We start from the raw sequence: 27,679 nt of genomic DNA on the forward strand, positions 1-27,679 counted from the left end.
CTCTCACAATTTATCTATCTTCTTCTCTCATTTGCAGTCATTTATTTATTTTTTTTACAAATAGTGTTGCTGTAAAAATTCTAGTTTATGTGTCTTGGTGCACACATGCAAAGGTTTCTTCAGAATGTATGCACTTGGTACTGAAACTGCTAGAATAAAATTTTGGACAGCATCTAAGTGATTAGATAGCTGCAAAATTTTCTCTTAAAGAGCTCCCATGTATACTCCCATTCCCAAGAAGAGCTCCTGTTGCTCCACATTCTATTTAAAAGTTTTATTATCAGACATTTACATATTGCTAAATTCCCATCCTCTCCAAAACTTAATTTTGTCATTTAAAAAAAAATTAGCTATTACACTGAAAGCAAAGTAACATCTCAGTATAGTTTAATTTCTGTTTCCCTGATGACTAATGGTATTGAATGCCTTTTTCTGTCTTTAACAGCCATTCTTGTATTTTCTTCTATGAAGTCTATCCAAGTTATTACTAGAATGTTTATCTTTTTACAATGGATCTGGAAGTGTTCTTCATGTGTTCTAGATACATGTGTTAGACATATGTATTACATTACTTCTTCCCATTCTATGGCTCGCCTATTCATACTTTTTTAAATGCTTTTTGATGAACAATGTTTTATTTATTTTACATTTGTTAAAGTACATCTGTATTTTCTTCTCTCATAGTTAGCACTTTTTATGTTCAAATAACTCTGCCCACTCAATGATCATGACAATATTATACTATATTTTCTGCTAAAGCTTTATGATTTAACTTGTATATTTTTGGTTCATCTCAAGTGAGTTTTTGCAAAAGGCACACAAAGGCTCAACGTCACTTTTGCTCATGCATCCTTTGTTCTTTCAGCAGCATCTGTTGAAAATACTTTTTCTTTTTCTTACTGAATTGCGTTGGCACCTTAATAGAGAACCAGGTGACTATACATGTCCCTGACAATTTTGTACTTTATTTTATGATCCCTGATCTATTTGTCTAAATCCTTCCAGCCTTCCCTAACGACCTTGATTAGTATAGCTTTATGGCCAGTATTGAAATTTTATAAGTGAAAGACTTATAGTATGTCTTGAAAAAAGTCTCTAATTTTCTTTCTCTTCTTCAAGATAAGTTTTTCCATACAGGTCCTTTGCATTTCTGTATAAATTTTAGAATGAATTTTTCATTTCTATAGGAAGTTTTGTTTTAACCTCACCAAAGGTATTTAGGAAAATTACTTCACATGCAAATAGGAGGGGTGTGTGACGAATTAGGATTTGATTGGGGTTGCTTTAAATAGATGCTGTACTTGTTGTATATGGCTACCTTAAAAAATTAACACAGACTTAGTGGTTTAAGCAATAAAAAAAGTATTATCTTACAATTCTGTAGGTTGGATGTCTGACAGGGTTCTCACTGGGTTAAATCAGGGTGCTGGCAGCATTATACTCCTTTCTAGTACTAGGGGTGAGTCTGTTCCTTGACTCCTCCAGCTTCTAGAGGCCACCACATTCCTTAGCCTGTGATCCCCTCCTTTGTCTTCCAGCCAGCAAAACTGTTATCTCCCTGACCATTTTCCATGGTCACATCTCCCACTACCTTCAGCCAGGAATTGTTCTCTGCTTTTAAGGACCCATGTGATTAAGCTGGGCCCACTTGGGTAATCCAGGAAACTCTTCCCATCTAAGGATCCTTAACTAATCACAACTGCAAAGTTCTTTTGCTTCGTCAAAAACATACTGACAGGTGCTGGGGACTAGGGTGTGGGCATCTTTGGGGGCCATGATTCTGTCTTCCACAGATAGCTTCATATTCACTGTTTCAACACATGAATGTGGCTTAACTCTCCATTCATTTAGGTCTTCTTTAATTTCTCACTATATCTTTTTTTAAGATTTTCAGTAGAAATCTTGCACATTTTTTGTGAAACATATTCCAATATATATTTGATGTTTTTAATGCTACTGCAAACGGCCTTGATAAATCCACTTAATGATTATAACTTTTTAATTCTCTGGAGATGCCTTTGGGATTCTTGTTGCCCCTCCTCCTTTCCATTTCTTGGTTTATTATATTGATTAGAACAGGACTGGCTTTTCCAATCTGCGGGTGTTTTGCTTCTGTAACATGTGCTGTGGATTCTCCTCCCTGCAGGTCTTTGCGTCCAGGTGTCACAAGGTATCTGCCTGCCCATCAATTACTGCTACTGTTAGAATTCTCATTATATAAAAATGAATTAGATTTTAAATAGTCTGCCCCATTGCTAACTTTCCCACAAGCTCATTTAAAACCAGTGTTTGGTTTTGCAGAACTCAACTTATACCAATACCACTTAAATCATGTTACATCAGAGTGCTTTTATTTAGAAGTTTATTTTTATTTCCAATATATTCAGTTTAGTAAAGAAAGAAATTCCCTTGAAATCTGAAAGAAATCATCTATAGAGAGCAGTTTCCCAGGACATTAAAAGAGGTACAAAGAAGCGTTGTTTTATATTAAAGACTGAGAGATTTGCTTGCATTTAAACCATAGGGAAGGAAGGGAGGGAGGGAAAGAGGGAGAAAAGGAAGATGGAAGAGAAGGAGAAAAGCAGAAAGAAAAAAGGAAAAAAGGAAAGCCAAGAATTGGGTAAGATTGTCTTTGTTTTTCACAAATTTGGGAGACCAACAGTAAACCTAAAAGCTTTTATATTTTTGCAAGAATGTCAGACTATCGGGGGCTCGACAGTCATGCTGCACATCTAACTCAGTCTGCTGCTTACAGAACTCCCAGAGAGACCTGCGGGATCTCCCCACAAACTACCTCCACAGCTGCAGAAGGCACCTGAGTAATAGAAGCAAAATGTTTCCTATGTGACCATCTGCAGCAATGAAAGCAATTCACTTTATTTCAGGCCCATAAAAATAAGCATCCCTGTGTGGAAGGAGGCAGCTTCTCTTGTTTGGGGAATTCCTTTCTTTTTCTAAGGCCACTATTTCCCCTGTGCCTCCCATTAGGAAGCAGCGAGGCCGGGCAGTGCAGAACTACTGAGGGGGGCAATGCCGGTTTCAGCCACTCTGGGACGTTTGTGTTCACCTCACAAAGGGTATTTAGGTAAATTAATTCACATGCAAATAGGAGGAGTGTGTGACTAATGAAGGAGTCATCTCCACTGTCAGGATAGCTTGATAATCACCAAAGCTCTCAGTGGCTAAGGGCACTGATGTGTGTGTGTGTGTGTGTGTGTGTGTGTGTGTGTTTACATACATGCACATGCAATGTGTATGTGTGGGTAAAAGGAGACCCAAATGGCTAACAGAAAATATGTTTAAGCTGCAATTTAAATTAATTCAGGTTCCTGGATATACTTCTCTCATTCTTTTGAATAGTTGTTTTTCAGTTTGGGTAAATTCAGCAAAATTAATTCCTTGATGGTAACTTAAGTTAATTGTTTACAATGTTAAAAAATAGCAATGAGTGTTTGGAGATAGTAGAAGTCCTAATTCCAAAGCTAAAAAGATTGTTTCACTTATTTTAATAACTTATCTTAATTACGAGAAATTGTGTTAAAGGTCCTAGGAATTCAGAATGTGTATATTCCATACTCATAGGAACATACTCTAGGTTGTAATGAGTAAACGTCTCTAACTCAGAATTATCTGAAGGATTTCACATTTAAAATATTAAAAAGGTCTAATAAATCATCAGTATTAACTGTATTTGTGATTCAACTGCGATTTTTCATTAAAGAAATAGTTCTGCCTTCATGCCTCGAAATGCCTGCTCTTGAGCCCCCCAGCACTCCACACAATTGTTCTGAGCTCCCTTCTGGAAGCCCTCCTCACGTCCACACAGCAGCCTTGTCCCCCTATACCCATTCCTCCTCAGCCTCTTCTGATGAACTTTTTCTACGAGGACAAATGGTGCTGCTCAAAGTATTCTGCCCTTAGTTGAACTCCTTTCCATTGTGCGCGACTTGTCTGAGTGACTGTCTGTCACCAATCTCTATCCCAGCCCTACCCCAACACCTTGCATGTACCACGTATGTCCCCATAGCTCCATGCGGACTTCTCCCCTGGCTCTGGGCCACTCATCTGCTGTTCATTGTTTGTTCAGCAATGCACTGAGAAAGACAAGCATCTGCTAAACTAGGACCCCAGCAAGCGGTGAGTGAGGGAGTGCTCTGGGCCGGGCCCCGTGCTGCTCAGGAAATGCATACCGTACCTGCACTCAGTTCTCAGACAAGAGGGTCATATGGACAAATGAAGAGACCATTTCATTTGGAGGTGGGAAAGAACATAATGCCCAGTTTTACAGGGAGCAAAATTGAAACATGGGGGAGCAATGGATTGAGGAAGGGGACGGTGACAATTGCCTTTGTACTCGAGGTGGGTTTGAGGACAGCTGGATAGAGTGACCCACTGGGCAGTGGCCCTCCTGGTCCTGGAACTTGGGAGAGAAATGAGAGAAAGCTTTGGGAGCTGTGGGCACGTAGAGTAGTTGAATGTACAGGTGTGGAGATTCCCTCATGACGGGCAAACATCGAGAAGGCAGGGAACCTAGGAGAGAGCCCTGAATTCACCCACACTGTATGCTCGGAGGGGAAGGAGGAAAACCAGAGTGTTATGTTTTTTTTCCAAAGAAGAAATATCAGAAATTCAAAAAATCCGCAAAACTCTGAATATATCTCAATCGTTATGTACCTGGGTAAAAATGCTTTTCAGAATATAAAGGCTCCTTTGAACCTCAAGATAGGAGGGCTGTGTGATGCATGCGACTTTGGAAGGGAAGGATGTGTAGATGTTGGCATTTGACTGTTTTATCGTCTGTTGTGGGATCACCAATCCCGTTATAGACACTTGAAGTCAGCATAAGCCTAAAATCAAATTTTACTCCCTGTACAACTTATGGAAAACTTGTAAAACCAAAAGACATGCTCGTAACTTATTCCATTCCCAGTTCTAGATAAAAAAAAAGGCATCTCCTTTTTCTCACTGGAAAAAAATATTCTTATAAAGGGAGGGTTTAAAATATATGTGCCATCCCACTGTAAATGACAATAATATATACTATTACAAATTATGAACTGCCTTCTCCATAAATGTATTTATAAGATATTTATAAGAAAGTGAAATTACTATGAATGTCTAAAAATCCCATTAGTCTCTCTTAAATGTTAGCATTTCTAAAGCTTTTTTTCTGAACTGAAATGCATTTATTTACAGTAAATTTCTTAGAGGGTTGCAAGTCTCCGGTGTACATAAATTGATATTTAATTCTAAAATGTATTTTCCAGAAAGAGTATTAAGTAGTATTTTATGGGTGAACAATTGTTTGAAATAATTCTAGCTATTGTACGGTATTTTCTTATGAAATAATCGAGATACAATTCACTCAAAATCTCCTATTGACATAAATCTCTTAGTTGTTTGTTTTTGTCTGAATCAAGGGAGACTATTTTGGTTTTGGTGTCATATATTCTAACAGAAAAGCCTTGCTCTACTTCTGAATGTCAAAGTTTTGCTTCTAGAGCCTGGCTGATTGATTTGACCATTCAGTCCCTCCTGCTAGGTGCTGGGATAGCCCAGTGGGCAATGCAAATAAAGTCCCTGCTCTTTGGAGCTTACATTCCGCTGGAGACACCTTCGAGTAGGTTTAGTGAAGCAAAATAGAGAAGAGGCCTTTGATCTTCAGACTTTATCCTTGGTACTGAAGAGTACAAGGCTTTACAAAATACGGAGCTGATGGGCTAGTCGTTTTCTAGAGAAGCAGAGGATAAAGGTGAGATTATTTTTAAACTCTGTCTCATTTGCACACCATGAATGGCTACTCCTGGAAAACTCTGAGTGGGATATCTATCTGTGCAAATCTAGCAACTGGATCAATTAGTCAGGACACACGCCCATTGTCATTCATCATTCTCAACAATCTTCTGAGCTAATCCCGCCTTGAACACAGGTTGATGGCTCTCACTGAAGTCCCTGGGGCCAGACTCCATGGCAGAACAGTCAGCACGGTCTGCTAGGTCCGCACGGCTGGGCAGGGAGAGAGCGGGTGCTCAGTGCCAGGGAGGAGCCCAGGAGCTCCAGGACAAAGCTGGCTTAATCAGTTTCGTGGGCAGATTGAAATACAGGTGTTTGTCGGTGGGGAGTGTCTGGGAAATAGAAGAAAGAAAAGGGAACCTAGAAAACAGAAATATCATTTTTTAAGAGATGGGGACTCAGATATTTTGCAACTGGTTTTGAAAAAAAAAATGGAGCAACTGGAAAGTGTTTCTCCATTCACTTATGGGTAATAAATGATGAGTGCTGGGAATGTAGCTGGGACACTGGAGAAGTAATAAAAACATCAATCTTAATTACTCTGCATCTCGCAAAGCAAATGCAGCTTCTGAATTGTATTTCCCGTGTAAGTTTATGCCTATGTTTCTCTAGGCTGATAACAGAGTTAGAAAACCCTAAGTCTGAGAAATTTTTCAAATGTGGCAGGTAATGGGCTGCAAGTATTGACATCCACTAACTGTCACCACCTTAGAGTCAACGATTCCTCTGTGTTAGGGCTCGTGTGAGAGTCTCCAGGCAACACGGCGCAGGAAGTGGCAACTAGCCTGGGCTGACGCTCCCTAGGTTACTGTGTTGTGGCAGCTATGGTGCCTGGCGTACATATTAATCATTAAATCATTCTTTTATTGTTAAATGTAACTGTAAATAAATGTTTTTTAAAAAAATCTACTCTCATTACTATAACCAACTGCAAATCTTTTTTGCAACAGAACCGATCTGTTTTATTAGTTTAATATATTTAGTAATCTTTTGTCATGGTTCTATAAAACATGTCTCCTTCCATGACACAAATTTTATCTGACTTGATCCTGACTTTTAACTCTTATCACATAATAAATCTCAATTGCAGACACTTTAACAATGTAGTCTCTGGGGGAGAAGTTTCCTTTTCTGCAAAGCAGTGTTTCCTACAGGCCCCTGAAAGGTCTATTTTCATAGAGAACCCTTGACCTCTGAAACTGTAGGAGTACTTTGTGCATTTCTGGAAAAAGGATTAGTAGCTTTATCTGATTGCCTAAGGGATAAAACTTCTGATGGTGTCAGTGCTGGTTCCAGGAAGTACAACAAAAACATTGAGATGTTCCTTCCAAATATGAGTCCGGGACAGTTGGTCCCATTTAGGCACACTCAGCATGCAGGGCCCAAGGCAGAAACAGATACGCTGTAACGGAAACACTCTAGAAAGGCATATTCATTTCTACACTGCCCTGCAGGTGGGTTTTGTGGGAAAATAGTCAGAGGTTAACTTCCTTTCATCCCTCTTTATCAAGGCTTTCAGAAATGAGGTGTTTGTTTGTTTTAAAGAGAAGCAGCTGCTTTAAACACCCCAGCTTAGAATGGTTTCTTCCTGGCCCTGCACACTAGTTACAATAAGTCCTGGAGAGAACAAGCCAGCCACAAACTCTGAGGAGTGGAAGAAGTGACCTGGCTCCCCACACCCCGAGAGGGAGGAATGGCTGAGACAGGCAACCTACGTCCCCTCACCTGATGCTGGAAGGCCTCCCAGACGAGGTGTTTCCCACCCAACCCAGTAAAGCAAGAGACCCATCCCTCCCGCATTCAAACTCTGTCCCCCTGATAGCATCACGAGTCCAGCATCATGACCCACGAACACTTGGGTCCAGACGGAGGCTCTCCTCTCCCCCACCAGGGATGAGGGTGACTGGGAGGGGCACCCATAAGGGGGCGTGTACCCCACAGGCCCCCAGCCCTGAAAGTCTTTTTGTCCCTGTGGAGTCATCCCTACTCCATCCAGAGATGTGCAGCAGCCTGGCCTAGAGAAACCCCTCCCACCCCTCTGGGGGCACCAGAAGGAACCAGTAGAAACCCCAGAGGCACTAATAAACCAAGCAGACCAAAATAACACCTCAGAAGGCCTGCAAATTAGACTGTCATTGGAGACCAGGGCCTGTGTGCTAAACTGAAGCTAGGTGACTGCCTGCTAACAGATTTATATAGGACCTAGTTTCTCCTAACACAATAGCCCAAATGTCCAAGATACAATTAAAAATCATCCATCAGACCAAGATCAGGAAATTAGAGCTTGCATGAGAAAAGATGATTAAGTGACACCAACAGCAAGACAAATCGCTAGAATTGCCCGACAATGACTTTCAGGCAGCATCATAAAAATGCTTCAATAAGCAATCACAAATACTCTTGAAACAAATGAAAATCTCACCAAAGACATGGAAGTTGTAAGAACAAATTAAATGGAAATCATAGAACTGAAAAATATAATTAACAGGTAAAATGTATCAACTCAAGCCAAGTACTTCATTTGACCTGCACCCAAAGAAAACAGAAGCCACATGCTGGATTCTGGTGAAAACCATTTAAATGTCTAATAACAGAAATAGTTACAAATTAGTCCAACATATATCCTTATTTAAAGAAACCGTTCAATCTAATCCTAGTCCCCCAGAGTTCATTATCTTATGGAATTACTTAAAGGAAACCAATTTGTTACTCTTTGAAATGGTACCTGATCCAAAATCTAAAAGCCCAGTAAGGAAAAGTAGAGAATTGGGCAAAATATAAAAGCCTTAACTAATGCAGGCTGGAGTAGCACTCTGCTACCTTTACCAAGCTATGGCTCACTTCCAGATTCAGCTCCTACCACAGGGTTCCCGAGTATAATGGGCACATTATCGATAACTCACTGATCACCACTTCCTCAGCACAAACCAAAAGGCTGTCTTCTAGGAAACAGTAATTCGCTTTTCTATTTTTTACCAAGGACAAAGCTTCTCACCCAGTGTATCCCAGTATGCTGCTGTGTTAGAGATGAGGTACTGATGTATGGATGGTGTACTGAGGTATTGATCCCCCAAGACTCCTGTGATCTAATAGGACTGGGGGTTCCTGGACCGTGGGGCCAGTGACTTTGGCTACCTGCAGCCTTCTACCTTTAACCCACCATTTGCTTGCACACACCTCTGTGCTAAAAGCACAATTTGTTGTACTTAATAGCCTGCCTGTTAAAAATATTTACTGAATGAGGGAATCATTTTCTGCAGGAAATGGTGTCAAAGCAAATAATGTCCCTGTTAGATTGAAAGACTGCCCCTAAACAATGCGCTTTTTTTAAAATGCCTGAAATGCAAATGTTTGCAATTCTTCCAACAACTGCACTATTCAAATTTTATGATCAATATTTTTCATACCAGTTAATATTGAAGAGATTGAACTCACTATGAATTTAATAGATGTGATTGTTACCCCAAAATAATTTGTGGAAATCAACAAGGTTAGCTTAAATCTTCATATATTTATTTTTCCTACTATCACTAAGACTCTCTAACACAAATTATCTATATTTTTGTAAATAGACTATAACATTAGCACGTTATCATGCACATTGCTGTCACATCCACCCATAGAAGTCATTTAAAAGTCAGAGCTTGTGTCTTCTGCACGATACAACGGCACCTAGTAAGAAGTTGATTTGTGCAACTGGGAATCAAGATGTATCAGCTATAATGAAAAAGCAGTTCAGAGAATGAACTCTGTTCTCCATTCTTCATTCATTAAATGAAATATAACTTATAGAGAAAAATAAAACATAAAATATCATTCTGCTTTACATTTACTAATTGTAGAAAACAGAATGATTACTGACTTGTGAAATGATAAGCTATTATAAGAACAGTATAACACCCAGAAAATAGTAGTAAGTCCATTTTATGAAGACTGTTTACAACTTTTAATTATTTCTCTAATGATTTTGACTACACTACGTAGAATCCCAAGGAATGTGTTTTTATGTATCCCTTTAAAAGTAAAGGTTTTCTTTACAAAAACATTTCTTAAGGAAGATGCCATTAAAAGTCAAATTTCATAATGACTTTGATTTGAAAGACAAAGAAAATTAAATATGAAATGATGCATTGATCATAAATTGATTTTTTAAAAATAATTCCGGAAATCACTTTACCTGGCCATACTTTGCCGCCAAATGCAGTGGGGTCCAGCACTGGTTATCTGCTATGTTGAGGTCCCCGCCGTGTTCCAGGAGAAGAGATACCACCTCCTTGTAGCCACCTGCACACGCCATATGCAGCTGCAGTGAAGAGGGAGCTCATTATTTAACTTTTAAAAAAGCAGTAATATCGGCACACCTTATTCAGTGACTTAAAGTGGTCACTTAATAAAACACTGGTTTTAAAATACCTTAAAAAAAGAATAGATATGTAATTTTATTTGGCATAAGTGGATATCATCATTCTTATGGGTTAATTATTATTTTCCCTCTGACTCTGACAAGGTGCACTTTTTCTTGTAATTCCTGTTTCCCTCTCTGGTGCCCCTTTGTACTAAGATCTGGACACTTTTAAATACAAACTATGGTATTTCAAAACTGCCATTTCTTGCCCAGAAGTCAAACATGTGCTGACTAACTCTAAAATTCCCAGCACTGTACTTGGTCTTACAGGAGGGAGATTCAAAGATCTAAATCATGCAGAAAATGTGATCATTGTGATTCCCGTAAAAGGATAAGAATACACAAAAGGATGAATTCACCCTGACAGGTTTTGAAATGATTATGTAACTATCATGTTAACATTCTCCCAGTTTAGTTTCTTAATGCAACCTGAAGTTTAGAAATAAAGACTTAGGAACTACAATGATGAGATCAGGGTTTGGAGAAATTTTCAAATTTTTCCAACAGGGTAATTCCTGTTTCTATGGCAGTAGGCTTTATATGTAAATAAACTATCATCACACCCCACTTAAATTAGGTTATTAAGCAACTACATGATTGATTTTATGAACATATAATTAAGAAGAAGGAACTATAAGGAAAGGAAAAAGTAAAAATAACATAAAAGTAGTAAAAACAACGACTTCTTGGCTTTGTAGCATGGACTTTATAGTTCTCTGTTTTTATTACAAAGACAAAACTACAGTTAAATCAAAAATAAAATTCGTCAAAAACATTTGCCTTTCTACCTCTGGACTTAAGCTCTTCAATCTACAGTGTATACTTACATGTTTATTTCTTGTACTTTCAACTATACCAGAATAACAAACAGACTTATCTAACTTAGGCTGTAAACATTAAGAGATTGTTTCACATCAATCTCCCCATATTTTGTTACATACAGAATTCATCTCAATATGCTAGCAAATAGTCCCAGTACAATATATTCACAGGTATTTTTGATAAATACAATGTTATATACTTGTGTCTCTAGAGAACAAATCTTTCACCTGCTTCTAAATTTATTCTACAGTATTTGAATAATCAGTTCCTGACTGGCAGTTTACATGCACTAACATTATCAGAAGACTTTCACTTTACATATAAAGCTGCATCAAGAATGGTCCATTAGCTGATTAGCACCTGATATTAACAATGTCAAGTTCACAGGATCAACCCCTTTGTGAGTAGATTTGTTCTCCCTGCAGCAAAAATTGGGTTCCACCATTTGGAACTGAACCACCTGCTCGGCCACCATCTCATGCATTGCTTACAACAAAGACTACAAAGAATCAGTCATGGATCACTTAATAGAAAAGCTACCCAAAGTGTGAGTGACTGGCAACGTCTACAGGGGCGGGCAAGTTTAATCCCAGGTAATCTCAAAACAAAGCAAAAACCCCTAACTCTGAGTTCTTCCACTTCATCACAAAAGAAAATAGAATTTTTAAAAAAAATCATCGTCATAAAATATCAGGAGCTTAGAGCCTTTACCTTGATTCTGCTGGCATCAACTTCTGAATCCATGATCGAGTCATTAGACTCCATAGGGTTCAGTTCTCATCATTACAGTTAGACTGAGAGTAATAAATAAAAGATGTCTATTTTCTGAAATGAATTTTCTACTCCTACCTTGTCCTGACTATGGCTGGAAGATAATCAGATGCCAAAATATGAAAATGTTCATCACCACAGTGCCTTAAAATACTCCTGGGCTGCTATTCTAGGGGGTCTTAGGAGAAACGGCTGTCACTTCAGTGCAGCACTAACTGTAGCAACTGGAAGCACGATTCTGGTGGGAAATTATAACAAGATGGAAATCGCCCGTCTAGTTACAGTTCAGTACAAACATCAGAGTGGCTGCACGAACACTGCACATGAAAGTTACCCAGGTCTTCTAATCTGTTCAGCCTGCATGTAGTTATCAGCATGGATTAGATGATCTCGGTAAGCGGCCCAGGGAGGCATGGCCACTGCGGTCGGAAGCCGCGTTCTGCACTCGCGTACTGACAGTTAGAAATGGCAAGCAGAGCGGACATCTCAGCTGGCCGGGCCACGAGAAGAACACCACGGTAAGAATGCTCCTGACAAACCTCACAGTACCCTAAAGTACGGAAGTTTTCTCCTTCCTGTAAACCACCCTCCCACATACTTATCTTCGCTTCTGGGACGTGTGTACAATTTGCACACTTGCTTCAGCTTTCCCTTGGCACACCACCACGTGAGTGCCGCCGTGTTTGCCAAGGATGGCTTAGAGCCTCCTCATAGACTTTACGAAACCATCACGAGGTCCTGGTGCTTCCAGGCTTGGCTAGCAGCCCGCAGGCCACTCTAGCAGACTCCTCTCCAGCCCGCCTGCTTCCCCACAGGCAGTGCCGCACGCCTGGGTGAAGGCTGAGGACAGGGTCGTGAGGATGCCACCTCATTTCATTACCATACACGGGGATCCTATTTTTACCACATCAAGTCAAAGTCAAACATTGTGCCCACTGCAAACCACCCTACCTCACACTTTGGGGGGCAGTTTATTTCATTGAATGTCAGCTTTAATTGCTAGAAAATATAGACAACTGATCTTTTTCTAAAGTGAGAGGTGTTAAATTAAGTTTTCCAAGTAAATAATAGTTCTAATATTGGAAAATAGTGTCCCAACAATAGTTATAAAAATAAAAAGAATGATCAATGATCCTACTTTAAGCGTGAGTTCTCAGCTGCATCAGTCGCTCTGAACAGGGTTTAACCAACACAGGGTGCTCACCCAGGGACGCACCCCAAGGTAGCCCCGCCTCACGTTAGCAGTGACATGTTCTGGGTCCCTCTCAAGGGCCTATTCAAATACGATCCAAAGATGTTTTCCTAATATAAGTTAATTTGTATTTATTTATTCTGCAGTTTTAAAAGTCACAAAATAAAAAAAAAATAAAGAATAGACTGACAATTGCAATTTTCTGAAAACTGCTTTAGAATTCTGGCAATTTATTTCTATTTAATAATGCATACATAGCCACTCATTCTATAAAATTAGGATCATCACGTACCTTCTAATTTAAAACTTATTTTACCAAAATGCGTTGACTATTTTCCAGGTTATAACGTAATGGCTGACTCTGAAAGCTCACTGTGCACTAACATACAGCAGGGCCAGTGATTTATTCGCATGGCCCTGTGGTACCTGCTTCCCCTACAATGTGGACGTTATTATCTGATTTAAAGGAGGAGAAAGCTCTAACTCAGACAATTTAAGAAACCAGCAAAAGTGACATCCAGGGAGCAGCAGAGCCCGGGATGAGGTCTGTCTGACCTCTTCTCCCTGGCACTGGTCTTCTAAAAGCTCATACCGGAAGCACAGCACACGTACACCACCACACGGAGCACCCTAAGTGACCCCACCGATTCCTCAGCACTGAGCATTTATGTATTTGCCATATTTTTCCTAAGATAAAAAATCTTTTTGTTGACAATCACTATATGTGCCTTGCTGATTATTCCCTTCTGATACATTCTCAGAAATGGATTTCTGATTCTAAAACAATGAACGTTTCTCAAGTTATATATGCATGTTGCTAGACTGGGTTCCAGAATGTCTGTACCAATTTACACCCGCCCCCCAGCAGTGTGGGGGTGCTCACTTTCACAGACCCTTACCTTTCATCAATTTCCAAAATGACTGCAAATAATTGGCATTGATTAAATTCCAATCAATGAACCTCTTTTCTTATACTTACAGACTAACTGTAGTCTTCCTTTTGTGAACTGACTCTCATTAGTATTTGTTTGATTTTGTATTGAACGATGGTCATCTTTTTATTAATTTCTATGAACTCTGCATATTTTGAAGACAGGAGCACCTTGCAATACCTGCTGTAAATACTACTCTTGGTTTATTGTCTGCCCCTTAACTTGGCTCATTGTTTGATGCATGAACGCACTAGGTCTGGTTCGCTGTCGCCATGACATCAGAACTCCCTTCGTGTTTCTCCTCTTTGCTTTATATTGGAAGGACCCTCGTCACCCTGGCTTAAGTCTTTTCCACTGGGTAACATGGAAAACGGGGGTTAATTGTTGTGAAGTTACTACTCACTCTTGTATTTGTGCATCTAATATTCTTAAAAATCCATGTATAAAGTTTAACATTTATTCCCACTGAATTTGGTCTTATTTAAGGTCTGTGACCCCTGCTACTCTAAAACTGGAAGATCTTGCTGAGGCTAATGCCATACTTTGATGAAAATTACATTAGGAGTGAAAGAAAATCAGTCTGGAAGAACAGCCACTCAAATACTTCTGCAGATTAGCCCTGATTTTAAACCAGTAATTTCAGATCTCCCATCAGCATTTGTGCCGGGATGTGAACAGAGGGCCCTTCCCAGCTCAGTTCTGACTATGAAGATGATATATATCATATCTCAAAGTGAGACCATACACGCAAATGTGAAGATAGTTGTCCAGAACCTGCTTAGTGGCTTCTGACCTCCACCTCATGACTGAGCTCGTAACAGGTCGAGACAGGAGATAAAATAAGACTGCAAGTGTTGGACAGTTTTTGTAAGACCCGCCAGCATGTGAGGAGGCCCACTCCCCAGGGATGCCTGTGGGGAGGGTGGGGCCCGAGATCCCCCCTTAACTCAGGGCCAGGGGGGCTGGCTGCAGGCACCGCCCAGTGAAGTCGCGACCTCAGTCTGGTGGGGAAGATGCGTTGCCTGGGTTTGATTCCTCCTAGAAAACATAAAGGGTGAGAGATGGGCCGGCCTTCTGCTGGGCGCAGAGGAGGGGAGTCACGGACGCGCGGGCCCTGCCTGCACTCAGGAGTCTGCAGGGGGGAGAAACACAGGAGGTCCCCCCAGGGTCAAGCTGCGCTCTCCTCCGGCTCTGTTTCCAGGGGCGCCTAGAGGAGCCAGCGCAGCCCGGCAGAGGGCGGCTGGGTGTCCCTGACACCCGAGGGCGAGGCAGGTAGGTGTACAGGGCCACTTGGAAGAAATGCATGCCCAGATCGGGTGCAGGGCGGAGCAGCCCAGTGATGGGGTGGCATCTGAAGAAACCCCACGTCTGCACCAGAGAAGGAGTCTTGCCGACAGAGCTGGCACCGTCCAAGGCAGGTCAGGTCAGAGCCTCCTGCCCACAGGTTCTCCTCTTGCCCCTCCACTTCTCCTCCCTGCCTCGCCTTTGACTCTAGAAATGGCAGAGAGGAGAGAGGCGGGAGGGGAAAGAGCCGAGCATGCGCACTTCCCCCTACGGGCTTCCTGATCCAGCGCAGCACCGCCCTGCAGCCAGGGTCAGGACAGCAGCCGTCAGGGTCCTTCACGCCCGGGGCCCTGAAATTCAGGGGATTTGCAAACTTGGGTGGGAAAATAGTTAGTGTTATTTTTTTCTAACCCCAAACTGCTAAACAGAAACTTAGCAAATTCTTCAATTATGAACATAAGCTGCACACTTGTCATGTTTTCATATAACCTCACTCTCATAACAGACACCTCAAAATACCACCCATATTCAATGCCACTCTAAACTCATGGTAATTATTAGATCTATTACTTAGTGTATTAATAAAGAAGCACATGTATTATATCTCACATATTTCATTTTTAATATTACTATATTTCAATGTAACTGGCTTTCTTTGTCAGTCCTTGCACCGTTTTTCAGTACATTGAAACATTATGCTGACAAGTTCAAAGGCTACACCAGACAGTTAAAGGGCAGCAAGGCATACAAGGATCAATGAACCCTGACTTTATGCAGGTTGGAAGTTTTCCTTATAATATGGATCTGCACATTCTAATCTTTAATCTAGACAATGTTTTGTGATATAATCACAAAAGGTTTATTCTCTAAAAATGGCCAGAGAACTGATGGCACTGCCTAGTCACCCTCCAGAAAGGAGTGAGCCGGCTCTCCTGAAATCACACAGGGGGGTGAAAATAAAACTTCCTGATATTTGCATCTTATGAATAATTCCTTTTTTAAAAACTGAATGAATATGCCTTAAGGCCAGGTGTGACACATCAAACTCCGTAATAAAACAGTGAAGGTCCACGCTGAGCATCACAGTGGTGTCCTCAAAGAGCGCTTGGGCTCCCGAAGCCGGGCACTGTTTTCACAGGCACTGTGACACGGCTTTTTTGGAACTGTACCTTTTCTAAGGCTTTTGTTTTCTTTTAAGCAGAATGTTAATGCAGACGAAGAGGTCTTCTTAGAAGACCTACGTTATGTTTGGTTATTGTATTGCATGTTCTAAGAAAGGTAGAAAAGTGAGCATGAAAACTATCTTACCAGGGTTTATTCACATCGAGCCTCTTGTTGGTAATTTCATCTCTCTTGCACAACAGTTTAACAGTGTGGGAAGTTATGCCTGATTTTGAACCAAAATCGACATTCCAACTCAGGATACAGAAAGTGCCTTCTTATCCTCATTACCCACAACAGGCAGGAATGCACAGTGTCTGTGCACCTCACAGGAAGACTCAGGGGTGACAGACCAACCGGCTCGATGAAAGGACCAAACTAGGCTGCCACTTCCTAAGCGCCGAGACCCTCAAAGGGACGACTTCCTCACCTTCCTTTCATTATTACTTTCCCTGCTCAGAGTTGATCCTCACAAGATCAGTTATTTGCAGAACAAGTATTTGCAGCATTTATGCTCCCTGTTCAATTAAAAAGTCAGAAGGGATGTCAAAGCTGAAGATGGTTGAAAATGACAGCAATCTATCACTCGGTATTGATCCTTTCGACAGCTCACTACTGAAGTACGTAGGTCCTTTTATTCAGCAGTGAGCCAAGTATGCACTATATAGATTTATTTAGCAGTTTTTTAAAAATATAAAGTTGTAATATTCTTTGCCAACCAAAGAAACAAAGGCTCTGCTGGGTCTCCAATGTGTTAGGCATTCATGCGTTACATGCATCAAATGAACTACGCATGAATAGCCCACTCCAGGCTGGATTTTGACCCTATGACTCCACTGAGCCTGCAGAGGAGAGGACCAAGGTCCCCGCGGCAGCAGGGTCCCCATGGCCCCACGGCCCATTCCCCGTCTCCCTTTACTGGGCCTCTCAGTGGCATCTGACGCTCGATCACGCTCCTCCACACACTGTTCACGTGGCTCCCAGGGCATCTCAGCCCCATAGCTTTCCTTCTGCTGGGAGTTCCTCCTTCCCACCTAATTTCTGGATACTCCCCTTCTTCCTAAGCTCCATGGCTCAGTCCCAAATCCTCTTGGGCCAAATTCATGATTTCCTCCAGGGTCAAGCCTTTCAGTATCACGTATATGCTAATGTTTCACGAATGGTTTCTCTCCAGCCTGGACATCTCCTCAATTCCGGACTCCAATACCCAACCGCGGACTCAGCGTCTCTACCACAATGGCTAAGACGCATCTTCTAACTTGGCATTTCCAAAACCAATCCTAGTCTTCCCAGCTCTAAGGCTGTGTCATCTTCGGCCTTCCCCATCTCATTTGATGCCAGCCCTCCCTGTCCCTCCAGTCGTTCAAGCTACGAACACTCAGAATCACTCTAGAGTCCCTTCTCTCTCTCACACCACTTCCACCCGGAAATGCCTGAAGTGTAGACTGGAATTAACCACTTCCACCACCTACCAGCTTGGCCTCTGAGCCACACTACTGCTTCCTGCATTACCGGAAAAGCCTCTGAACTGCCCTCAGCTTCACCCCAGCCCTTCCACCATCAGAGTGAGGGATCCTTTGAGAGCTGACTTTGGATTGCAGCTGCCTGTCTGGAGAACCCCCTAGAGTGTTCCCACCTTGCTCAGGGAACTGCCATGGTCCACACCCAGGCTCTAAGCTTCACATGCCTTTAGCTGCCCTGATTTGCTTTCTCTCTTTCTTTCTTTTTTCCTGACCTTTAATACATTTATTTCCTCCATAACTATTACCCCAGAATGCCCAATCCCAGTAAACCGCATGGTTCTTCTTTTGATGATTAGACATTATGCTTATATCAGAATTAATCCAAATTTAATTATACAACTTTTAATTGATTGCAACTATGCTTGACAGCAATAAAAATAAAGTAATGATAGAACCTGGCTTGAATTTATAAATCCATTCACCAGAGTAACCCATAACTCATTTTGCTTAAAAGTAAAATGAAGAGTCTCTTTTAAGTTCCATCTGAAAAACCACATTGACAGAGTAATGCATAAAAATTATTCTACATTTATAAGAAAAATACACATAGAAAGAAAGCTTGAAGGAACTATATCAGCATATAAATACCGGTTTTCTCTGGGTAGTGGCATAATGATTTGCATTTCCCTCTTCACATACTTATGTTTTCCAAAATTTTTATGATGAATATGTATTACTTTTATGATCAGAGAGAAGACATTATTTAAAAGTTAATTGTATCCAATTGTATGTTTTGGAAATCAACTGAAATTCTCAGTTAATATGATATTTCTGAGTCAAGCATATTAACTTACCAGAGTCACTCCCTCATCATTTTTCTCATTAACATTTCCTCCGCATGATAAGAAGTGTTTGACGTCTGTTAACATACTCATTGGCCTCTGAAGCTTCATCTGGCGCAGTGAGATCAGATCCACTCCTAGGGGAGAAAGAGCCTTTCAAATAGAATATAGCTCAGCTGCGTGGAGGCAAAACTCAGTTTCTTCTCAAGTTCTTTAAATGTGTTCCTCTTTGAAGCCACTCTTTCACTTCAGATCCTCAGCAAAGCATCTCCTCGTTTCTCTCGGCATGCACTCTATTTCTAGCTAGACTATAGTCTTGAATGATTTTCCTGTTATATCCCAAAGATGAGATACGGTGCCTTATACATATGGCACCTTAGACTCTCGATGGATACCTGTTTAAGCATAAATCACCAATAACCATCACCCAGAATATTTTAAAGTACTCAAATTGAATTAAAAAGAGTTCTGGAAATATAGTTTTTGTTCTCTGTGATTTTTCTGGCCAAAATAACTGCTCTTAAAAGCACCTTATATCCTGGAACAAAAAAAAACAGACTTTTGCAGAAAAACATGGAAACTCTGAAGAATGTCTGTAGTCTAGTTCACAGCACAGTACCAGTGTTAGCATCCTAGTCTGGACAGAGATGCCACAGCTGTGTGGATTACTAACCCTAGGGGTGGCGGGGTGAAGGGAGAATGGGAGCTCTCTGCACAGCTTCGCAACTTCCCTGCGGATCTAAAAGGATGCTCAAATTGATCATCTGAGGACTGTTCACATGAATAAAGAGAAATAAGCGAAAACTGAGTGAAGAACTGATAGCTGACTTGACTGATATGCATGGTTTATGCATAAAGGGCTCTACCTGCTCACCTCTGTTTATGCCGCTATTCTGATTTATTTGTACCTGAGCTTGGATGAGAGTGTATCCTCGGTGGGAGCTTGTATCTCTGCATTTGAGCATCCTCAGTTCCTAGCATCGGTTTCTGAATATAATAGGTGTTTACTGTGGGCAAAGACTAACCTCATTCCAAGTGACAGTAATATAACAGTGGTGAAGGTGATGATGATGGCGACAAGCTTCCTCTCTGAAAGTGTTTGCCACTCTTCTGAGCACTTTCTACCTCTGCTCTGAGTTGGCGCCCCAGGCACAGAGAGAGGGCACGGCACAGTGGCCCGGAGCACAAACACGTGATGCTCCAGGCCCTGCCTGGTCTGTGGCTGACCTTCCCAGGTGCCTTTGCGAGAGTTATTTAACCCACTGGACCTCTGTATCATCAGTCACTCAGAGAATAATACATATCCCGAAGGAGCGAAGCTAGGTACTGTATATAAGGTCTGTCCACACGGCAGAGTCCGTGTCAGCGTGTGGCAAATCTGGGGCCGTTTCCCCTTCTAGCACGTGTGTCAGCCTCAGTGCGGAGCGCCCTCTTGGAGCTGGACGGACAGCGCAGCACAGGGCCGGAGCAGTCAGCCTGCCTGGGTTTTAGGGCTGTGTCTGCACTTACTATTGGGCAGGTCACTTATCCTCTGCCTCAGTCTCTCCCTCTGCAAAAGGGGGCTGATAGTTCTGTTTCACTATTTATGAGACAAAACACACAAACAAAAAACACTATTTAGCGTGTAGTAAGCACTCGGTAAAAGCGGGCTGTCTTTGTCATGCGGCCTTCTGGTCTAGGGACCGCATGCCATTCACGTAGGGGTATTCTTTGCAGTAAGGAGGCAGGGAGGAACCAAATGAAGCAAACTTCAGCATTTGCATAATGCAGCTTGTTTCAATACTCTGTTCAAAGCGAAGCCACCTGAGCAGAGACAGGAAGGAGGAACATCATTAACCGGACGTCAGCTTCTAAGTCACCCTAGGCCATTGCAGGAGAACTGACAGAGTCCCCTAACCAGAGCATCTGAGGTTTGTTAAGAACCAACTAAAACTGTCACTTGATTCTTATTTTTAGGATGATGGAATTTGACATGTGAGTTAATTTAGGAAAATAATATTTCTCACATGTCAGTGTTGTTTTGCATGTTGAAGGAGCAGAACAACTCGATGGTTACCCCACTTCTCCAGGGTTCTGTCACTGTGTTTTATAATAGTGCAGTGGTGACTGAAGTGGTCTGGATCTGTTAGAGAGCTATGAAAACATGTCATTAAAATTGAGACACAAAAAAGACAAGGGCCCAAAGATGAAAGACACAAAGTAAAACAAAGATTAGATGTCACTCATTTCAGACTCATTTATGGTACAACGTATTTGGGGAAAACAATCTATTTCTGGTCACTGTTATAAAAATATTAGAGGGGAATATTATGACACTGTCTTGTTATTTCAAAATTCAATTTTGAATCAAATACAACACCTCATAAAATGTGATTTTTAGATTTTTCTGATTTGCTCAAGAAAAAAGATCATCCATTTTTGATAATACAATAGAATGAAAATTCTCTCGCTTCTTTGTCAAACAAATTTCTTAAGCTGCTCCTGGAAAAGAGCCTAGCAAGACAGCTATCGCCAATGAGAAGTCTATTTCATAATGGGTAGTGGGCCAAACCTCCTTTTTCTAAAAGAAATTAAATTTTATTTGCATACTCTTTCCTGACAAAAACACAACCCAGCAAAGAGAAATAAACATGTTCAAACCAAAAGGGAGATAGGACCCTTCCCCAGTCCTGGCAAGGCATGATGCAGGACTGTCCCTGGCAAGCTGAGGGGCACTGTCACCCTAGCAGTGGGTGGCTGAAGACGCTGGTGCAGGGAAGGCATTTTGAATGAACTTTATTAAGCAGAAGAAATACACCAGGTCCTTTGTGGGCAGATTAGTCTCTGAAGAATGAAAAGGGAGGGCTAAGCATGGAGACGAGACCAGTTTCTGAGGCTGCTCCAAAACAGAAAAACCAGAGCTTTAAGTTAGGCAGTAAAGGCATGGTTGGTGAGAGGGATGGGGACCCGTGAGAGGAATGTCGAGACAGTAGAGTCTGTGAAGTTAAGTGACAATTGAACATGAGGGATTTAGGAGAAGAAAAGTGATGTTCACACTTGGGTTCCTAGTTGTAGTGGTGACATGGAATACAGACAGAGTAACAGTGACTTCCACATTACAGGCGTTATTTCAAACTGTCTGATGGCCAAATCAAGACACCTAATAAAATGGCACATACAAGGTGAATGCCTTGAAAGATATCTAAGCTGCAGGAATATTCTTGGGAACAGGCAGTTGGTAACAACACGAGGAATAGGGTGAGAGAAGCCAGGAATGGTATGCGGCCTGATAAGAGCAGACGCTCTGGGAACCTCCAACATTTTGGCAACTTGCACGTACAAGTGGATTTTCCAAAGACAACTAAGTAGGAGCTCACAAAATAGAGAAAAATGGGAAGATCATTGCAGGTGACAGAGCTTTCATAGAAGAACACGATCAAGGTCATCTGATGTCACAGGGAGATGAGGTAACAGGAGAGCAGAAGAGCGTGGGTCACTGGATAGAGACCCATGGAGGGGAACGGCCGCCTTCGCAGGGACACTTACGGTGGATAGCAGGGTGGGGAGCTGAGTGGCAGGGGGCTGAGGGGAGGCAGCCAGAAACTCAAGAGAATAAATGTGAGCTGTTTTTCCTAAAATGAAGGATTTGAAAAGAAGGAGAAAGGGCAGTAGGCAGTATATATAGAGCAGAATGAAAGTTCTGATGTATTTTTCAGGGACTTCCCCACGGTGAGCATCTGTTTCAGACCAACACCCCCTGAAGCCTCCAAGCAGTGCGTCCTCTCCTTGTGGCTCAGTTTGTAATCAATGGCTTTCCTTGCATGCCGGTCAGCGTGCCTTGCACGGGACATCTAATATACATCAAATGCTTGATCAGATCCCAGCGGTCGCCTCATTTTCCAGCCCTGGAAGCCGAGGCAGTGAGCTGAGGTTAATTGCTGGACCAGCGTGTACAGTGCATATTGGTGGTGACAGTGCGATTAGAACTCGTGACCAGTGATTTTCCATGCAATCAACTTGCTCGCAGCCTCGCCTGCCCCCTGCCACATGCATGCTGATGTGACAGCATGATAAGTACCCTGACTTGAAATCATATGATGCAGAGTGAAAAGTCAAAGACTGCTACCTCCCGCTCAGGAGAATGCAGGGCCGAAACACCCAGTGCCGAGTAGTAATGAAAATCTCATCTCGGAATATTAGAATTTCCATGGACATCAGCTCATGCTGTCACAGCAGATAACTCTAAGTAAAAGTGCACCAACAAGGAGGGCAGAGAATAAATCAAATTAGACAGTAGTGACTGGAACTACAGCCGCCGAGACGGATAAGGAGGAGGAGGGATGCTGGCAGAACAGGACCAGGGTGTGGATGAGGTGAGGGAGGGACAGGTGGGTGGGAAGCAGCGGCCAGCGCAACAGCAGTGATGAACCGAAAGCAGAATTAAAAATGGAAGAGGGATTCAACTGAATCTGTTATTCATGTAACATCATTTCACAAACTGACTGTGGCAGCCATCACTGTGACCGATGTTCCCCTGGGCATTCAGAGTTTGTGCCTTCCTCTCTTTTTTTCCTGAACCATTTTAAAAATCAGCCTCTTAATGGACTACGCTTACGTCTGTTTACACAGGATACTACAGAATAGTGCTTTTGCAAATGATACAATTTCTTGTCAAACAAAATCCTCAGATGAGCTGGGAAGGTTTGTAAGTTAATTCTTTTGCAAATAAAGGTATTTAATGTGAGCTTTCAAAGAGAAATATGTATTGTTCTGGTTATTAGCGATTCAGAACAATAACAAACAGCAGGAAACCGTCCCATAGAAATGACCCAGCTAAATAGAATACAACCAAGTTCCTTATGCAAATGCAGAATTGTGCCCTCCAAGTCAATGTTTCTGCCTAATAAACCTCCCCACAGTGGAATGATAGTAACTTTGAGCTTATTTCCTTCAGGAGGAATGGCATCCAACTCCAACAAGTCACAGGGGAGAAGGTGGGCAGAGAGCACGTGACCCCTCGGGTAGGAGAGGGTCCCGGAGAGGGAGACCGTACAGGGTGACCTTCAGTCGCAGAGCTCAGCTCACCATGTCCCTAATGCAGATAATGGCACTTACCTTACTTCAAGGATTAATGAGACTAATGTTTTAAGAAATCGTGGCTGCTAAGTACTAATTATTATTATTCTAAGCCATCCTCAGAATAAACCCTTTGATATAAGCAAGGTGGGGGAGGCAGAGAGCTCAGAGAACAAAGAGGCAGATGTGAGTGCTTTTCTTAGAGGTGAGAAGGATCCCGTCAAAGGCGCTGTGCAGCTCTTAAAATTTTAAACTTTTTCTCTGACCAAAGATCATGTCGAAGGGATTGGGATTTCTTTGTTGTTACTTATATCTAAACCGCAGGAAAAGAGCCTGCTAAAGAAGTAGGCCCTTCAAGCTCAGGGTTTCAAACCCCTCCGGCTTTGCCAGTGTGAACTTACTCATGAAATTGCTTGCTGGCTCTGTGCAATCAAATTTTCTTTGCCAGTGATTTCATTTGGTGGCTCAGCCTTGTCTTCTCAGGCTACTACCATGGTCGTGGTGCTTTCTCCTGACAACATTTGTGTTCCCAAGTGTCACCAAAAATGGATGCTGAGAAGCTGTGCATATGCCCTTGACCTAAGCCCTCACTTCCTCTCATGTAATTCTTACAAGGACCATCTGCTCTAACAGAATACACTTCAGATGACCTTGCTCTCATTAACTCAAAATCCAGTTGTGCCGGTTCACTTCCCTTCCCCTCCCAGCGGAGAACAGATTATAATTACAAGCCCAGTCTGACTAATTACGGACTTCAGATGCTTGTTAAAATGTTCCTTCACTTCAGCCTCTCCGTCTCCACTGGCCAGCAAAACTGCATCAACTAAACCGACCAACCATGCAGCATGGCTGGAACAATGAAATGCTGTATGAGAAATACCTCATTTTACATAATCTAGGGAAACTACATCAACCTGAAATCATCCAAGTGTGCCTATAATTCATGTGCAATAAATACACAATTATAACTATCACGGCTATCTCTTCATCTATCTTTCTACAGTTTTGCAAAGTGCCAGCCTACCATTTTCTTCCAGATAGGTCAGTAGGATAGAGCTCGATTCCGTCCCCTCTACGGCAAAATCCAATGGGATATTTCCATTAACATCCTGGAGAAGGACATTGGCTCCAGCCTGTGAGTGAAAAAGAACGAATATAACATTATGTATATTGTTAACATAGAAAGCAGATCAAAACTCTCACTTCTTAGTTGGGAAAGAGGCAGGAAAGTTTGTATTAGAACGCAACCCTGCAGAATCAAGTCAGAAACTGAAATAAATTTTTAAGACAAATACATTAAATACTTTGTGAGAAACGCCAGTGCTCTGAAAGCGTTCAACTGACCTTTGCAAAATCGCAGCCCCAACTACTTCTTCGCATCCCGCTCGCTAAACCCAGAATATTCATCCAAGCTTCTGAACCACACAGCCTCTGTGTGGGCTGCCCCTACAGCAGCCTGTCTCCTTCCAAACACAACAGGAGCTCTCCATGCCTTCAAAGAGTCTAAAGGGAAGGCAGATGCTTCCGTGAACCTTGGTGGATTGCACCAAATTGTCCTATAACATCTCTAAGCCCCTTGTTCTCCAGAGAAACTCATCTAAGAGCTGATCTCACATTGTGATGTTTTAATAAAAGCTGGAGCTAATGGCTTCTGGTTGGTTTTTCTATATCCAGAAACTGTTTTGGAAGAAAGAGCATAATCTGTAGATGTGAATGAATGGAGTATGGCTGGTATACACCTGTTAGGTCCAAAGCTCCAAAGCATGCATGTTTCCCTATTGCCCATCTCGGCTTAGATCCAGTGATAGATGTGCTTTCCTTCTTCAAGACTTGATCGCGTAAATCACCATTGTTCACATTCTTAATAAACTCCATGAATTTATCAGGCCTGGTTTGCATCTTTTCTTCAAGGACATGACTTGAACATGTGCCCATTGTGCAAGTCTTCCTACATACTTCCCAAAGACAAGTCATTAAACTCAGGCCAGACATGGGAAAGCTTTCTTTGTTCCACTTACTGAAAGGGATTTTGTGTTGCACTGTTAATGCAGCTCACACAATATCCAAATTCAGAATGTTACATAAAAGGTACATCACATTCATAATTTTATATATTAAAATGTGGGGTTCTTCCTTCTGTTATTCTGTATGTACACATATCACACAAACAGCTTTCCTGTACCCTAGCAAGTATCCATAGGTTTCCAAAGGACTGCTCTAAATGGATTGTAAAAACAAAATAATAAATTAAGTCAAACTGGTAAAATACTGTTTTAAAATTTGCCTTGTGGATAAGCTGTGTTGCTTACCTCACTTTACTCCTATTACACTTTCTCTAACCATACAAAGATACTCCTTTATTTAAACATAGAAAGTTATATACTCTAGATTTTCATTTACCCAAGTAAACTGTATAATTTTAAGGTCCTAAAGATTTCAAGTTATCTTCTTGGTACACTGAATTTTGTTTTAATTATTCAGAATGTGAAAAGAAATTACCTGAAGCAATATTCTTAAGTAGACTTTGCTAATGATTCCTTCCCTTTAATCTCAATCAGGAGAGAACAAGGTTTTGAGTACATACCCAAGTATCAGTTGTTAAAGAATCAATTATGAGACAGATCTCCAGGGTGTCATTACCAATCCAATACTAATAAGGTGGAAATAAGTTATTTTTTTCCCAGTGAACACATTTTTCTGATAGAGTCTTATCTATGCCAAACATCTGGGCACATGGTGACAATGAGTATAATTAGGAGTCACGTATTCTCAATCGTGATACAAATAATCAGGAGAGCAACCTGATGCCAGGGGAGGTGGGCACTTGGAAAGAAGTAATGAGGCTCTTCCAGAGAAAGCCTAAAACTGAAGCATGGTGCTGAATACTTTAGCTGGGCTCATTCACTGAATTTTCAGCCCATGAATCCCTCCCTGGTCTATGCTGCTGAATTTCCAGGGAGGATTCCCGATGTGGAAGTCAGTCTTTCTCTCAGGCTGGTAACGTCCCTAATCACAGACCACATCTCATTCCTCTGTATGTTCCCACTTCCTGCTACAGTGTCTGGCCCGTATTAGGTCTGAAACAGATTGAAAAATGTGAGTCAAAAAAAAATGGACTTAATTATTAAAAATTGAGGCAAATAATCATAATTTTCATAATTCTTTTTAACCAACTTTTCTGACCTTTATTTTCAAGGTCACTTCCCCTGAAAGTGACAAAATTGAAATTTTCCCTTGAAAATTACTAAATCACTAGAGGCATACTGTGCTTCCTGCCTTCACTCCCCAGATGGATGACATTTGTGGCCCTGTCTCCCCATCTCTTTCTCCCCCTTGCCCTTCTCTCTCTCTGTCCTCTCTCCTTCCCTCCATCTTTCTTTAGCTGCTGGACGTGGGCGAGAATGCACCGCCCACAGTGGAGCTGGTGCTGGTCGCCCGCCGCCCTGCCTGTCTGGTCTTGGTAGATGCCCCTAGACAGGCTGAGCCACACGTGGTAAGAACATCGTTGCTGAGAGGCTGTATTTCTTGGATTAGAATTCTGAAAATGTACATCTCTTTTTTTAAAAAACAACCATTGATAAGATTTGCGGCTGGCTATTCTTAGTCTGATTTAGTCTGACTAACTCAAGTATTGATGTGCAATTTTAGCTGTTAACGGATCCCCTGCGACTAAGGAGCTGCTGACTTCGGACTCTTTCTCAGAATGCCGGGGACCCGTCTTAATACCGTCAGGATGGTCTAAGTTCCAGCATCCCTAAAGGGAAGTGGCCATGGGCCACTATTAGCAGCATTTATAAGGTAGTGTGTTAGTACTTATTTTTTTAATGATTTGAACCACTCAGGAATAAAAAATGAATTTTCTCAGTTTTGCAAAATGAGAGCTAACAAATAATCCAATAATCTAATAAAATTCACCCTCAACATTATCTATCATTAACATGGGAATTTGAAAAACTATG

The 27,679-nt window shown here is 41.6% G+C and overlaps 1 protein-coding gene across 6 annotated transcripts in view; it reads right to left on the reverse strand.

Moving 5' to 3' along the window:
* The window catches only part of MYO16 (myosin XVI), a 513,550-nt gene that overhangs the window by 307,426 nt on the left and 178,445 nt on the right, over positions 1-27,679 (reverse strand). For all 6 annotated transcript variants that reach the window (XM_037024949.2, XM_073212365.1, XM_073212366.1 and 3 more), the window contains exons 5-7: positions 24,745-24,853; positions 18,678-18,802; positions 9,971-10,096 (exon numbers count right to left, since the gene is read on the reverse strand). In XM_037024949.2, coding sequence (XP_036880844.2) covers positions 9,971-10,096; positions 18,678-18,802; positions 24,745-24,853 — 360 coding nt within the window. The remainder of the gene's footprint in view (positions 1-9,970; positions 10,097-18,677; positions 18,803-24,744; positions 24,854-27,679) is intronic.

This window comes from Manis javanica, chromosome 9 (assembly GCF_040802235.1).
Source record: "Manis javanica isolate MJ-LG chromosome 9, MJ_LKY, whole genome shotgun sequence".
Classification (NCBI taxonomy): Eukaryota; Metazoa; Chordata; class Mammalia; order Pholidota; family Manidae; genus Manis; species Manis javanica.